This window comes from Eschrichtius robustus, chromosome 15 (assembly GCF_028021215.1).
Source record: "Eschrichtius robustus isolate mEscRob2 chromosome 15, mEscRob2.pri, whole genome shotgun sequence".
In the NCBI taxonomy this organism is placed as follows: Eukaryota; Metazoa; Chordata; class Mammalia; order Artiodactyla; family Eschrichtiidae; genus Eschrichtius; species Eschrichtius robustus.
This window is the reverse complement of record NC_090838.1, coordinates 45,588,224-45,605,057: the sequence shown is the minus strand read 5'-3', so window position 1 is coordinate 45,605,057 and position 16,834 is coordinate 45,588,224. Positions and strand designations below refer to the sequence as shown.

General features: G+C 35.8%; 1 protein-coding gene across 1 annotated transcript in view; it reads left to right on the top strand.

Annotated features, from left to right (window-relative positions):
- The window catches only part of PSME4 (proteasome activator subunit 4), a 101,247-nt gene extending 86,444 nt beyond the window's left edge, over nucleotides 1–14,803 (top strand). The window contains exons 38-47 of the mRNA XM_068563892.1: nucleotides 256–347; nucleotides 1,231–1,362; nucleotides 1,736–1,944; nucleotides 3,746–3,831; nucleotides 5,705–5,833; nucleotides 6,873–7,028; nucleotides 9,932–10,100; nucleotides 11,848–11,981; nucleotides 12,670–12,808; nucleotides 13,285–14,803. Of these exons, the coding sequence (XP_068419993.1) occupies nucleotides 256–347; nucleotides 1,231–1,362; nucleotides 1,736–1,944; nucleotides 3,746–3,831; nucleotides 5,705–5,833; nucleotides 6,873–7,028; nucleotides 9,932–10,100; nucleotides 11,848–11,981; nucleotides 12,670–12,804 (1,242 nt within the window). The 3' untranslated portion in view covers nucleotides 12,805–12,808; nucleotides 13,285–14,803. The remainder of the gene's footprint in view (nucleotides 1–255; nucleotides 348–1,230; nucleotides 1,363–1,735; nucleotides 1,945–3,745; nucleotides 3,832–5,704; nucleotides 5,834–6,872; nucleotides 7,029–9,931; nucleotides 10,101–11,847; nucleotides 11,982–12,669; nucleotides 12,809–13,284) is intronic.
- Nucleotides 14,804–16,834: the final 2,031 nt, after the last annotated feature.

Below are 16,834 nucleotides of genomic sequence, written 5' to 3'. Positions count from 1 at the left end.
TTTTGACACCTTATATGTCCAGGGCAGTTATACTTTGATTTAAGAGAGTCCATTTAGCTAACAATTTTCTCACTGTTAATCTTTCTAACATGAGCTATAAGAATACATTTGGATTTGACTTGCCTATGAGTTTTAGTTTGATTTTCTTCCTCTATACTTATATTTATTTATATTTCTAAAATAACGATGTCTGATTTATTTGAAAAATTGTATGACCTCTGTTTTAATTGCTGCTGCTTTATATTTTCAACACAGGAAAGCAGAGATCCCCGGAAACTTCACTGGCTTTTTGAGCTGCTGTTGGAATCACCACTGAGTGGTGAAGGAGGATCCTTTGTAGATGCATGGTAAATGAGAAGGAAGCTTATGAGGTTAACAAAAGATTTTACAACAAAAGATAACATCTTTGTTCTTTATGTATAAGTAGAAATGAAATGTCTATACTCCTAAAGGCTACATAACGTAACACTTTCTTCTGGGAGATGACCGTAGTTCAATTCAATACAACATATGATTCTAAATACAGTTATTTCTCAATTGAGAACAAGTAGGAGAAATGGAGGCAGCCTGAGCAATTCAAACATAAAGTAGGTCCAGCCTACTCCGCTGTCACATCTTTTATATCAGGACTGCTTTTTTGTACCATGACAGTATTATTAACTTCTTTATCACATGTTCTAATTTTTTACTCTTTCCTATTAGGAAAGAAGATAGTAATCCTTTTAAGAAAAAATATGCTTGGTCATAAGGAACTGCAAAAATTACTGAACAAGAGGACAAAATCTAGATAATCCTGTAACAAGAAGAATAATTTTTTTATATTATTAATTAGTGAGGAAACTCCTGCTGCTTAGAGATTAACTCCATGAGTATTCTAAAGTCAGTGTTTCCTTTGATTGTATAGCAGTGGAGATGAAATGAGATACAGAGAAAATGATGTAGAAAAAATTAATAAAATCTTCCTAAAGGTGCTATTCTAAATTGTTAGTTTGAAAATGAAACAATTTTAAGTGGAATACAGACATCATTAATCTATACTGTCAATATGTAAAAGCAGGACTTCCCTGGCGGTCCAGTGGTTAAGACTCTGCACTTCCACTGCAGGGGGCACGGGTTTGATCCCTTGTCAGGGAACTAAGATCCCACATGCCACAGGAAAAAAAAAAAAAAAAAAAAACATGTAAAGGCAGAGACGGGCACTAACACAACTCTACTGTGCTTTACTTTTAGTCGACTCTATGTCTTGCAAGGTGGCCTTGCCCAGCAGGAGTGGAGAGTACCTGAGCTATTGCATAGACTACTGAAGTACTTGGAACCCAAACTCACCCAGGTTTACAAAAATGTCAGGGAAAGAATAGGGAGGTAGGTATTATTTTCTATGTGGTGTGGTATACCTCTTGAGTTCTTTTTATCAAATATTAATGTCTAGTAATACATACTGGTTATGTTACTGTTGAGTTTCATGATATCCTCTTCTTCAGATTTTGTTTTATATTGTATTGTGGGACATTAGACAAGAGTCTCTGAATGTAAAATAGAATGGTAGTGTGCTCACAAGCCAGTGGGGAGTAGTCGCCACACTGTAGTTTTTAATACCTCAGAATTGTGTGCACAGGCACAAGACCCTCTCTAGGGATTGTCTTGGGAAAATTTACTTTGGTTGGGTCATACTTTTGAACCTTAGTTTTATTGATAATGTGGGATCTCTTCTTATTATATGTATTTTATTTTACAGTGTGCTGACCTATATATTCATGATAGATGTTTCTTTGCCAAACACTGCACCAACAGCATCCCCTCGTGTCCCTGAGTTTACTGCTCGAATTCTAGATAAATTGAAACCCCTCATGGATGTAGATGAAGAAATTCAGAACCATGTTATGGAAGAAAATGGAATTGGTGAAGAAGATGAACGAACCCAGGGCATAAAACTCTTGAAAACTAGTGAGTGGCTAAACTTAGTAGAAACTCCCTCTAAAAACAGACATCTTAGATTATCCTATTGACTTCTCCCCCCTCCCCTTTTCATTATGGTAAAATGTACATAATATAAAATTTATAGCTGAGTGGCATCAAATACATTTACATTGTTGTACAGCCGTCACCTTCATCCATCTTTACACTCTTTTCATCTTGCAAAACGGAAACTCTGTACCCATTAAACAATAACTCCTCATTCTCCCCTCCCTCAGACCCCGGCAACCACCATTCTACTTTCTGTCTCTGTAATTTGCCTATTCTAGGTATCTCATATAAGGAGAATCATACAATATTTGTCCTTTTATGTCTGGCTTTTTTCACTTTGCATAGTGTTTTCAGTGTTTATCCATTCATCTGTTCATGAACATTCAGGTTGTTTACACCTTTTGACTATTGTGAATAATATTTCTATGAGTATTAATGTAGAAGTATGTTTGAGTCTCTGCTTTCATTTCTTTTGGGTGTTGAAAGCAGAATTGCTAGACCATGTGGTAATTCTATGTTTAATTTTTTGAGGCGCCACCAAGCTATTTTCCACAGTGGCCGCACCATTTTACATTCCAACCAGCAGTGCAGAGGGGTTCCAACTTTTCCACATTTTTGCCAACACCTGTTTTCTGTTTTTATGACTATAGCTCTCCTTATAGGTGTGAAGAAGGTATCTTGTGGTTTTAATTTGCATTTCCCTTATGACTAGTGGTTGAAAATCTTTTCATTGGCTTATTTTCCATTTTTGTTTCTTCTCTGGAGAAATGTCAAGTTCTTTGCCCATTTTTGAATTAGGTTGTTTTGTTGTCGTTGAGTTGTAGTTCTTTCTATATTCTGTATATCAATCCCTTATCTGAAAATGATTTGCAAATATTTTCTCCCATTTTGACTCTCTTGATAGTGTCCTTTGATGCACAAAAGTTTTAATTTTAATGAAGTCTGATTTACCTCTTCTTTCTTTTGTTGCCTTTGCTTTTGGTGTCATGTGTAAGAAATTGTTGCCAAATCCAGTGTCATGAAGTTTGTCCCTTAAGTTTTCTTCTAAGAGTTTTATAGTTTTAGCACTTACATTTCAGTCGTCAGTCCACTTTGAGCTAATTTTTGTCTATGGTATAAGATAAGGATCCAGCTTCTTTCTTTTGCTTGTGATACCCAGTTTCCCAGCATCATTGGTTAAAAAGACTGTCGTTTTTTTCATTGAATAATCTTGGCACTCTTGTTGAAAATTAATTGGCCATATGTGTGAGCATTAATTTCTGTGCTCTTTGGCGTATTCAGTTGGTCTCTATGTCTGTTCTTATGTCAGTACCACACTGTTTTGATTACTATAGCTTTGTATTAAGTTTTGAAATCTGGAATTGTGAGTCCTCCAACTTTGTTCTTTTTCAAAATTGTCTTGATTATTGGGGGTTCCCTGTTGTTTTTATATCTAAAATTTTTTTCAAGGATTCTAAGTATAAACAACTAACTTAGTCATCAGTTTTGCTTTGTTAGGATTTTTGAAGGCTAGTTTTAATTTGTACTTTGTGTGAGTGTTTGTAGACCATTAATAATTTGCTGATTCATTCTTTGAGGGTGGCTTCAGTCCCGTAGATTAGTTGATACCATTTGTTATGGATCCTGTCACACTGCTGATCTAATTTGTGAGGTAACACAGACCTCTTTCTTTACACTGAAGAGCTATCAGAGTGGCTGACACTAGCATTATAGAATCACTCTACTTTGTAGTCTCTAACTGGATAGCAAAGACTGACTCTTTGTGTTTGTTTCCATAAAGTATTGAAATGGCTGATGGCGAGTGCGGGAAGATCCTTCTCTACAGCAGTCACTGAACAACTTCAGCTTCTACCTTTGTTTTTTAAGGTAAGTTTATGTCTGAAATTAAAAATGCATCCCCTTTTGACCTTCAAAAGGAATTTATAATTATCATCAGATGGTTGATAGGTTTTCAGACTGTGTATGATTTGTTTGCATCTCTGAAAGGTAGAATAGTCACAGGAAAATCATTAGGTGTTAGTGGTTAAATATTTGTTGAAATAATCTTTCCAATATTAGGTAAGTGTAGGATCTTGACAGTTACATGAAAAGTCTAAAGACAGAACATTGTTTCACCGAGAGCCAGTTTCAAGTAATAGTTTAGGAAAATATTGATAGCTTTAAAAAAAAAAAAGCCACAATGACATTTTTGAATATAGCTATTTCTGACTTTTTAATTCAATGTGTAATACATTTGAAAATCAAAATGTTCAGTATATTGTATTTATTTTACATTGCTAAATGGCACTATATATAGTTGGTTCTAACAAATATTTGCAGGAAGTAACTTGTGTCTGGTAATCATATTGAAGTTTTATTTGATGCAAGATATAACCTGAGGTGGTTTTAATTATTCATCTATCCAGTCAGTGGATAAAGCTAGTAAACTAAGATTATATGGTAGTTTCCAAAATTATAGTTGGTAGTGATGCTGTGGTTGGTTGTGGTTAAGAAAACAGTCTAGTCTTATTGCAAATTGGGAAGGCTTGGCACAGACATCACCACTACTTGACAATTATTGGTCAGTACAGTTGTTATTATTTAAGAAGGAGGGCCCTTGTTACTGTTTATTAGCAAATGGCATGCTAAACTTTTCATCTGCCATGGTATATTTTGTCCTTAGGAAATTTCAAAAAGATAACGCTCCTGGAAATTTTCGAAGGATTCACTACTAAAATACTTTTTAAAGTGCTCTGTAGGGCCTGATACCCATGGATACCTTTGGGATCTTTTGGGATATAAAAGTGGACAGTAGCCATTAGTGTATAGATAGGTCTTTGTTACTTGTAGGTCCTTGGTGTAGATATGGTTTGTCTTTAGGGCAGTGGTGCCTAAACTTTTTTCCACTACCACATAGTGGGTATGGAACATGATGTCATATGTTCGTAAATGGGTAATGTGCAATGAATGTTGGGATAGCTGGAGTTCCACCCCTTTTCTTCACTCAGAAAAGAGTCAGAAAGCAAATAGTATATGAGAATGAGGTTGATAGGATGATTTATTTGAATCCACTTGAAATTTGCAAAAAAATGTGTATCATTAGATTGCTGTACTGCATAATTTGCTAGTGACGGGCCTAACAATTAACCTGAATATACAAATATTGAGGTTGAGAATCTCCTTTAGGCCTTCATGGTAAGTGGGATCTGGGATATGCAGGCATCAAATAGTTGGGGAAATGTGAGCACTACTGAATATATTTTAACTGTAATGAATTTTTATGTATGATGTCATTACAGGTTTTTTAAATAAGAGACTTTATCTTTCAGAGATAAAAATAACTTGTTTTGGGTGGGGGGCATGCTGTGTGGCTTGTGGGATCTTAGTTCCCTGACCAGGATCTGAACCCGTGCCCCCTACAGTGGAAGCACAGAGCCCTAACTACTGGACCGCCAGGGAATTCCCGAAAATAAAATATTTATGGATGAAATATGTCTGGGATTTGCTTCAAATAATTTAATTGGGGAATGGGGAACCACAGGGGAGCAAAAAATGAAAGAATTAGCCATGAATTTGTCATTGTTGAAGAAGTGATTGATTCATGGGGATTCATTATACTCTTCTCTAGTTTTGTGTATGTTTGGATTTTTCTGTACAAGTTGTTAAAATTAAAAATGTAATTTCTTTCATGTAAGGATGCCTTTGTACTTACTAGCTATTTTTCAGTTTATGTCTTTGTTTTTTTTTTGTTGTTCTCTAGATCGCCCCAGTGGAGAATGACAATAGCTATGATGAACTGAAAAGAGATGCAAAGTTATGTTTATCACTAATGTCTCAGGGGTTGCTTTACCCTCATCAAGTGCCTTTGGTACTTCGGGTGCTAAAACAAGTAAGAGTGTATATCAAACACTTATATCTTTGGTTTACAGTTCTAAGAATTTCACAAAGTCAACTGCGGTACACACAACACCTGTTACTTGCATTCATTTTGAATCTTCTTTTCGTATAAGAGGAGACATATGTTGACCAAAGAAACAGATTTAGAATCTGTACCTGGCTCTGCCACCGAATTCTGTGACATTGGGCAGGTCACTCAACCCTAAATTTTCTATATACATAAAGAGCTAATTATTGAAGCACCTTGGATACAAAGTGCTTATGAGGGAGGGGGTGGGCATTCTCTTTTACCATTTCCCCTTTATTTTATTCACTTGTATTTTCTGATCTGTGGTAGAAAGACCTAAGTGAGTATATATTTTCTGGCTGCATTTTTATTTATTTATTTTATTTATTTTTGGCCATGCCGCAAGGCATGTGGGATCTATGGGATCTTAGTTCCCCGACCAGGGATTGAATCCACGCCCCCTGTAGTGGAAGCGTGGAGTCTTAACCACTGGACCACCAGGGAAGTCCTGTGGCTGCATTTTTAGTGTACTATGTGCTCAGCTTTATGCAGGTTACACATGTGTTATATAATATAAAAAATGGACATGTTCCCATGGTTTCCCCTGAAAGATATTTTTTAACAGCCTCAAATGGTATTTTTTTGCAGTAGAATTTAGTAGTTCTCAATTTTGTTTGCTTTCATTACCCTACCTACCGGCTACTATCAAAAGTAAAATAAAATCATGTGCAAGCGTTGGAGGATTTAAGAGTCATTAATTATAAATAATTCTTCTAAAACTGACTTTTATCTGTGTTCCTTTCCCTTTACTCTCAACCATTCATTCATACATTCAGAATAACTAACTTTTACCTGAAATAGCTTGTGCAGCCTTTTGTTTAGAAGGAAATGTAAGATGAGCTTGCTCTAGCTATACCTGTGAAAGTAGAGTTATGTTGGAAGTCTAGATTATTTGTAATTTCACTGTCATCTCATGTTCTTGTCAGCACTGTTTTCATTATTTCTACTAATTTCTCATTCACAGACAGCAAGAAGCAGTTCTTGGCATGCTAGATATACAGTACTGACCTACCTCCAGACCATGGTATTTTATAACCTCTTTATTTTCCTAAACAATGAAGATGCAGTTAAAGACATCAGGTGGCTGGTTATAAGTCTTTTGGAGGATGAACAGCTAGAGGTAAAATTTAGGTTATAGCAAACCGAAATTTAATAAATTTAAAGAAAGCATTATGGCGCCTCTTTTAAGAAGTACTTACACACTGATACGTAAAGTAAAAGTAACTTTAATTTTAACATAGCCCTATGTGATTAGTTTTTATACCCCAATCATTTCCTGTAGTACAGATGGAAACAAACATTGGACATGTTCTTGTTCTGGCTTCTCTTTGCAATTGGGCAGATAACATTTATGAACCAAAGTTTTCTTAATCTATGAGATTGCAGGTGATAATACTCTACTTACCTTACTGATTTTTAAAGGGCTAATAGGAATGTGTATGAGAGCAGTTTCCATGGAATGAAAATCTACACATAGGTACTGTTATTCAGTAGATTTAAGATAACATTGTTGTCCCTTTTTATTTTCCTTGGTAGAGAAATTAAAGTCAACTTTTTTGCTGAAGTAGCATTAAATAAGATATAACTGTCTAAATTGGCCATAGGTAAAGAAAATGTAATTGAAAATTTTGTGAAATGTTTGCTTATTTTATTTTATGGACTTAACGGGTTTTCCATGCAGTGGAGCACTCCCAGTAATTATCTGTATTTTATTTGAGAGCACTGAAAATAGATTTGTATCCCTAGGAAACTGGGAATGGAAATTTCTCCACCTCCCTTATGAACCTATGCATTTTGCATTCCAGCTTTCTTGTGTTCTGGGAGCAGATATGTCCAGTTCCTAGGGTACTCACCCAGTGGTTATAACTCTGACAGGCTTCTATTAAAATATTTGTAGCTATCTGTAAATTTTTTTTAGAGTATTCTTTTTTTTTTTTTCATTAAACTTAAAGGACTGGAAATGGAAAGGTGGAAATCTCAAAAGTCAGTGTTTCCTACCTTTAAATATTATAGCAAAATGGACTGTTTTCTGGACTTCGTTTTAGAACATTTTTATAGATTATTCTTGTATTTTATTCCATGTAGTAGGCTTAAACTTAGCTGTTACTATAAACATAAGCATGACATTTATTAAAACTATCAGTTTTAAAACATGTGGTACTGAATATCAGTAATAATTAGCCAGAAGTATTCATGATAATATTGGGGGGAAAAAAACCTTGTGGTAATCTAAATGAGAAATGTTTAAAGAAAACTTTATTAGATTTAAAGGAATATTTTTAGAAATGTTGGGAAATTTTTTATAGATAAAGCTAAATACTTTTTTTGCTTACCTTGTAAAATTAATTATTATAGACATGTACAGACTGACCCTTGGAACAAAATATCACAAAAGTAGATGCCACTATTGGGAAAGAGAACAATTCAGTTAGAGGTGTTTGGGTAATTTGATAGCAGTTTGGAGAAAAGAAAATAGATTAGAACATCTCACACTGAAGTGTATTCCAGATATAGTATAGCTACACGCCCCCCCCCACCCCAAACACACACTTTTTACTTAGAGAAAGTAGGAGAAATGAATTGGATATTTATGTGAACTGTGAGCCGAGAATGACATTCTAAGTATTTAAGTCAATAGATTTCACAAATCCAGAGATAGACAAATCTGACCACAAGAATATTAGAAATTAGTTTAATTGGTCAAGCATCAAACTAGAGAAGAACATTGTAGCATTAGAAGACCATTAAGACCTTGAGGAGTAGATAGTGGTGGTGGTATCATATATGTATGGGTGAAAACAATATAAGCCGTAAACAAAAGTGAAACCTCTCTTAATGACCAGAGAAATACAAACTTAAAACAATGAGACTCTTAATTTCATGTTCTCTCCACCCACCAAAGACAAAAATGTGTAATAATAATAACCAGTGTTGGTAAGTTAAAACCTAGTATTCCCATTAGTTTTGTATCATAGTATGTTAGCACTGGCTCTTTGAAAAGCAACCAGTAGCCACAAAATTAATAGTAAAATTGGAGATACATTGAAATTTAGTAATCCCAATTCTTAGAATTAGCCATGTCCTAAGAAAATACATTGCAATATGGAAAAATTATATAAATTAAGTGTTTTGTAGCATAGTAGTGAGAAGTTGAAAGCATTCTAGTCAATAGTTGAGTATAAAAATAAATCATGGTATGAAAGGAAATAATGCAACCAAGTATGAAGTAGTAAAACATTTTATAATGTATTTCATATAATAATGTAATAAAAGTAGCAAAGAATATGTTAAGAACCCCCAAACTGTCACATTGAAAAATTTAAGAAAAAATCTTTTGAATGAATAAGTAGCAAAGCATTTGAGTGGTTTTTTTTCAAATTATTATTGCCTTTCCTTACGACTATTTAAAAGAAATTTTTGTGATATATTTGAGATAACTTTTTACAGCTTTTTTGTCTTCCCAAAACTTGAGTTCCCATTTCAATTTGAAATGGACTGTTAAACACTCTTCATTTAGTACTTCTATAAACTGTGTTTATAGTCTGACAACAGCCTGTGAAATTCATAAGAGTTAAAATGGATATAAATCTCTACTATGTATGCCAATTATAGAAATTATCCTGTATCTTTATTACCAGTGAAAGTAACAACAGCAGTTGTTTTAAGAGATGTAGAGTCTAGGAAAATTTTATTTTAATGTCAGGCTCTGGCACTGCTTTTACAGTCACACCCCAGATAAGAACTATCAGTCAGTGAGAAAATAATTAATGTATGGAGAAATTTAATTTTGTATAGCATGGTTAACCATTAAACTTTCTGCGAACCTGGTGTAGTGACTCATCCATCTTGAGGCCACAGACCCTTTGAGAATCTGATGAAATCTCTATTAAGAAACTGCAGAAGAGCATTTACACAATTTGTTTACAAATATCAGGGAAAATCCCCACCCCAGTTCCCTTACCACTCTCTTCACCTCCCCAGGCTTAGGATCTTGGCTCTAATGGAAGTGATTGTCTTCTGTAGGTTCGAGAAATGGCTGCTACCACCTTAAGTGGTCTGTTACAGTGTAACTTCCTTACCATGGACAGTCCTATGCAGATTCATTTTGAGCAACTCTGCAAAACAAAACTACCGAAGAAAAGGAAACGAGACCCTGGTTTTGTAGGAGATACGAATACGATTCCTTCTGCAGGTAACAAGACTGGTGGAAAACACCGTTTGGGAATTAGCCAGGCTTAACTCAACAAATATTTATCGAATGCTTGTATGTGCCTAGGTCTATGCTAGGTACCGGGAATGGCTGACCCTGCTTTTGAGAAGCTTTGCATATAGAAGGCAAGACCTGGGGTGTAAAGGCTGAAATTGATAGAGGTACAAAGGAATGTGTACATGGCTGCATACAACTATTGTAGTAAATCAAGCCTGTACCCACCCACCTGAAATCTCTTTATAAAGAGAGGTATCCAGAATTAGTTATTTTGGAGGATCTAAAATATTTGTTTTTAGAATTTATAACTTATGTGTAAATGTACTAAGAGAAAAAACTAAGTAAACAAAACAAGGCTTGCTTTCATTTGGAGAGAGGAAAATCATTACTTCACTAGGCATTTGATACAGGGTGAGAACACTCATTATTCTACAGGAGCTTCCACTCTAATTGAGCATGAAGGTAAACAAGAGAATGAGATCTGATGACTGTGTCATGTTTAAAGAGAAATTTAAATGTGATTGCAAAGAAGCGTCCGATCTTGCCACTGTTAACTACAAATAGTCACAAGAATAATGGAAAACATAGATTATTAGTAAGTGGAAAGCTGACTGAATTTGCAGAAAATGCTTGGAATATGAAGCTCTTAAGTGCTGATTATAGCAAGGTTTTAGTTTTGTTTTTCATTTTATTGAAATATAGTTGATTTACAGTGTTGTGTTAATTTCTGTACAGCATAGTGGCTCAGTTACACATATATACATTCTTTTTCATGTTCTTTCCCGTTATGGTTTGTCGCAGGATACTGAGTATAGTTCCCTGTGCTCTGCAGTAGGACCTTGCCGTTTATCCATCTTGTATTTAATAGTTTGCCTCTGCTGACCCCACACTCCCAGTCCTTCCCGCCTACCCCTGTGCCCCGCAACCACAAGTCTGTTCTCTGTGTCTGCCAGGTTTTTGATTATGTCATATAGTTACCTAATAGCAATTTCCAATAAAATACCAATATATATTCTAGTTTTTTTGCTTGAAAACTGTGTTTTTAATAATTAAGTACCAAAGTAGTTTTAGGTTTTTGTTATAACCAAATGGCATTGTTTATGACTACTCCAAATTCCCTTTTTCTTAATTTCAACTCCCTATCCACAACGTTTCATGTACACACATATAATAGACTTACAAACACATACACACACACATCTCTATTAAAAAACAATGAGAATTTGAAAGCACTTTAAGGTAACTTCTTTCACTAAAAACGAAGAATAGAGACCCTGTAGAATACAGACACATAGCAGTTCTGTTTTGTGGAATACAGACATTCCACATTCACGGTGTGTTTACCTAATGAATTGATGCATTCTGTAGGAGGTAGTCACATCCAGAAAAGTGGGATCTAATTTTGACTGGCGATTTTTTTAGGATCAGGGATTGCACTTTCACATATGATATGAATTGATCAGAAGAAGCCATTACTATGTTAGTTTTACCAAATACATGACACATTTCTGGACCTAAATATAATTATGCTGTCATTGAGGGATGGCTATAGGATGTTTTTAGTTTAGCCTTAAAATCATGTTTTTGATATGTGTGCATACAGAGTCATATTTAAATGCAGAAATTCAAACATTGGAAACAACTAGCATGATCGAAAACTAATTTATTTCACTGTAGCAAGTGCAATAGAGTCCTGTAAATATTTGCACATACATTGCTGTTTTCTTTGCAGAGTTGGTCAAACGCCATGCCGGGGTGCTGGGACTCGGTGCATGTGTTCTTTCTAGTCCTTACGATGTTCCCACCTGGATGCCCCAGCTCGTTATGAATCTCAGTGCACATCTGAATGATCCTCAGCCTATTGAGGTAAAATTCTCCCTTGTTAGTTTCTTTGCACATATATTATCAGTGATATTTTGTAAGAAACCATTGATACTAATCTATATACTGTGGATCTTCTGCTTTGATAAAGCTACTACTCCTACCTCTGCCAGAGCCGAGTTACTCATCAGTAATTATTAAAATCTTGCAGAGACCCTGCTGCCTGTATATTTGAGATCTTTTGGTAGCAAGGAAATTACCATAGCTTCTGTCCCTCTGAGTCCAGTGGAAGTAAGGTATTGTCAGTGTTGTCAGAATAAATTTTATGCTTCTATTTCACTAGCATTTTATATCTAGGAAGTATCTAACTGAGAGCTAATATTAAACAGGAAAAGTGATGGTATTATTTAGTGAACACCTGTGTTCCTACATTAAACAACTTGGAAGAGCAATGACTTTGTCCTTTTCACTTTGATAAATAGATGTAAGTATATATTGAAGCTGGTTTAATAATGTGGTGCGAGTTCTGGTCGCTTGTCTTAAATTGCAGCTAGTACTAATTCTAAAGAAGTAAGCTTGGTGGCTTTTTGAAGTAAGATTGGTTTATTGGTTTTGTAGCTCTTGGTGAAGTGTAAGATCTGAAGTCTAGAAGGATTGTTATTTAGCTGAAGGTATCCTAAATACAACCCCGGAGAGGTTAAAATAAAATGTATGTGGGTTGCCTACTCTACAGATGACTGTAAAAAAGACCTTATCCAATTTCCGAAGGACGCACCATGACAACTGGCAAGAACACAAACAGCAATTTACTGATGACCAGCTGCTTGTTCTGACCGATCTCCTCGTGTCACCCTGCTATTATGCATAGAAAGGTGAGGCAGCAAAGTTTAAAGAAATCTGACATCCTCAAAGGTCATTGGTTTGATAACTGAGAAGCGGGTATTCCTAAGTTTTTTCTTTCATGACTTTTACTATGGCCAGTGGAAGTAAGTTCCCAGAGAATTTTATCCTTTCTTCTCTGCTTTAGGTATTAAGCAGAGAATTGATGTGACTGCTTTTGGGCCTTTATACATGAGAGGTTTTATGGTTAGATAAAAGAAAAGAGATCTTACTCTTAATTGCCTCCTGAGTGGGTCCTGGCCATTTTGGGTTGTCGTAGGGATTCTAGGTTCTACAGTTGTGAAAACATTTCATCTGGATTCTTAAGTATTTATCATCCATTCTGTATTAAAGAGGGAGGACCCAGAAACCTTTCTACTGAGATAGGATGAATGAAGATTTCATTTACTGGGCTCTTAGAGTTGGATGTCCTGTTGTCTAACTGAAATTTTTTTCCTCCTTGATACAGATGAGTAGTCCTCACTTCGAGCTCTTTTCATCAAAAATTCCAGATCCTCAGGTACCATCTGTGGTGGCTTTCTGCAGGTTTTAAAACTCTGCCTCTGTTGAGCTCTCATCATTTTGGTGGTTTCTGTGTTTGGTCTCATTAGTCTGCGTTCCACAGGTTCTCAGCTGCCATTTGATTTCCTAACTTGTCCAGAAGTATTTCCGGAATATTAATCACTTTTTCTTTGAGGCATCAGACAAAGCCATAATGTCTCAGGCTAGAAATAATTACCCAATATGATCATGGCATCCAAGACCAGACAGAGTCTAGGAACTCATTACGAAACAGTTTACTTGGAATAGAGAAGGCCCATCTGTAATACAGATCCTGTCATTTCATTCATCTCAAATTATTTTGAATTCTTTCCGAATGGCTGTTGGGTTTAGATGGTAGTAGGCCTGTGGGCCACAAATCTGAAGCCTGGAGAGCTATGAAGAGGGAAGGAAAAGAGGGCAAGTCTTGAACCCAGCCAAGGACCTGATGGATTGCTCGACCAAGACACAGAAGTGAAGTCTGTGTCCACGTGTTTCCCACAGACTGGAGTTTTTGGTGCTGAATAGAAGAGCAGTTGCTGAAAAACTAGGGGTTTGGTGAATAAATTTTTGATTGATATGTATGTATACAATGTGTGATTTTGCAAATAAACAGCAACAACAATAAAAACCCTGACTGGTTGATTTTTACCTGTATTCTTTGCAAATATTGTTTGACCCTCTTTGAAAACTGTTACACTTGACTAATAGAAGTCTGCTGTGTTTGTGGAAATTCTGTAATTTTTTTTCTCTTTTTAATTTTTTTTTCCTTTTCCTTTTTTTTTTTTTTGCCTGCAGAATCGTTGAGACTAATAAGTCTTAATATTTATTTGACTTGTTTAATAAATGTTACATAGATGTAAAAGACTGTATAAACTGTAGAGATAGCATTGGCAAGACTTTGTACAGATGCAACCTCTTACACAACACCATTGTGTAATTAATTTGTAAAGATACACATATAGCTCTTTATTATAGTGATTTTTTTGGCTTTTGTACCAATTGAATGCCATTTTTTGTGTGTTTTTAAATTATTTTCTTTATCTTTTCATGTTACAAAAGCTGAGGTGTGGGTTTTTTGAGTTTATTTATCGTTAGAATGTCTGAACTTTTATGTAACTTTTTGTGCGCATCTCTAAATGCGAACACCACATGTTTGCCTATGACCAGTTTATAGAAGGCAAGGTATCTTCTAGGTTCAAGTAATTCACAAGTTGGTGAATGTCATCTTGCAGCCCGCCCTGTACAGTCTTCCTTAAAGGAACACTACGGTATATTTTTTAGTATCTACTTGCTGAATGACTCGATACAGACCTAAGCACAGCAGAGGTCCTGGTACAGTATTTAAGTGTCAGCATACACAGGCGTAATCCCTGTATAGTGTAGTGCCAAACTGATTATTTCAATTGTGTAACTAGTTTAAAACCCAATAAATGGATTGTTTTTAACACCTGGCTTTTGTCTTCATTACAAGGAGAAGACAGTTCTGTAGCCAGTGACCCTCATGGATTCCTTTTGCATTCATAGATCTGGATCCGTAAATTCATGCCCTCTGACCAGAGTGAATTATCTAGATCAGACCTGTCCAGCACAATAGGTCATAGCCATGTGTGACTATTTACATTTAAATTAAATAAAAAATTCCTCAGTCTCAATAGCCACGTTTCAAGTGCTCATTAGCCACTTTTGGCTAGTGGTTACCCTGTTAAATAGGCAGGTGAATGTTTTCATCATCACAGAAAGTTCTCTTGGACAACACTGGTCTAGATGATTGATTCTCAAATTGATGGGCCTAGAATGTGAATTTTAGTTCATGCTCCCAGCTCATGATATTGATGCCTGGTCCTGAAACCACAGTTTGAGCAGTGAGGTTTTATGTTGTATTGACCACTCCAATTTTTCCTAGCCAAGCTGTATGAAAATACAATGCCATAGGTGAGGTTCCTAAAGTGGGGAATTTAAAAAATATAAGATACGGGGCACCCACTGTGTTTCTCAGTCAGAATTTCTGTGGTTGGGACTCAGGCGTCAACGTCTTTTAAAAGCTTTGAAAGTCTTTTAAAAGCTCCATAAATGCTTCAGTTATGCAGCCAGGATTGAGAACCACTGGTGACGACTCCTAAGGCCCACTCTAGGCCTAAAAGCAGGGCACCTTAATCACATGTCCAATGTGATTCTGATACCAGGCTTAGAAGTTGCTTATTACTTTGATACCCTACCTGGTTATATTGTGAATTATTTAATTCCTAAATTTTCTATCGGTGGCCTCAAGAATGAAAAGGAGGAGGGAGAGAAAAGGGATGGATGGCCACCATTGTCTAAATTCTTAAATGGATGTTGCATTCAAAAGAATGGAGAAGATAGCAGGAACAGCGTTAAGGGAAGGCAAGTATTAAGGGTTTGGGGGGTGGTGTGTGTAGGCAGACCAGTGTTTAGACGTCACTGCTGATTGGGCCTGGAAGACTGAGTTAAGGCAGGTTTCGGGTGGGGGTGGGCAGTGGGTGAGTGGTAGGAAGTAAGGGGAGGAGAAAGCTTGTATCTTTAATGTTGTATGAGCCAATAAATAATTTTTAGTTTCTGAATGAATCCTTTAAAAAAGAAAGAATTTGCAAATTGTGTTTCAAAATTTGGGAGGAAAATTTACCTACCTATTTTCTTAATGTTAATGATTAGTAATGTGGCCAGAGAGAACCAGTGAGGAATTTTGTCTTACTGGAAAAATAACTTTCTACAGACTTTGTAGTTATTTTTGCAGCCAAGGGCTATTTGTCTCGTTACTGTCACTCTTTTGAGTATTCCCTCATTGTTGAACATCAAGGTTTTCAGTTTTCTCTACTACAGATCACACTGCAGCGAACATTTTCATCCCTTCATACTTAAAACTTGTTTGTTTTATTCAGGTATTTCCTTAGGATAAATTCCAAGGAGTGAGATTTTTAGGACATGAATCTAAACATTTTAATGGCTCTGATGTTCTTTCCTCAAAGTGCATGTGTCAATTTGCATTGTCAATGATAGTGTGTATTAGAATGCTGGTTTCCCTGCCAATTGATAGCCTATTCATATCTTAACATACTTAGTCAGCCCTGCTTGTTTATTTGTAGATTTCCACTTTGTGACTACTAAACCAGCGTTCTTTCCAATTTGACACACTGCTGGTACGTTTTGTAGACATGATCATAGTAGCTTTCGTCTTGTTGATTGTGCTTACTAGTTCTGGAACTTTGATGGTTCCAGATTTCCTCTTCTAGCTCTCTAGAATCCTTTACAACTTGTGAATTTTTTGTTTGTTTGTTTTTTTGAAGTTATTTCTAAATTCTGATAGCATAGTCAACCCCTGGACTGGGTATCTACCTCATAAATTATCCAGCCCTCTTGACTTTCTCTTGATGAAAACAGAGTGGTGTGGGTGGCTGATAAAAATATATGCGTAAATCCAATTATTTGGTACTTGTTGGCGCCGAACTGTTCTGTTTTAG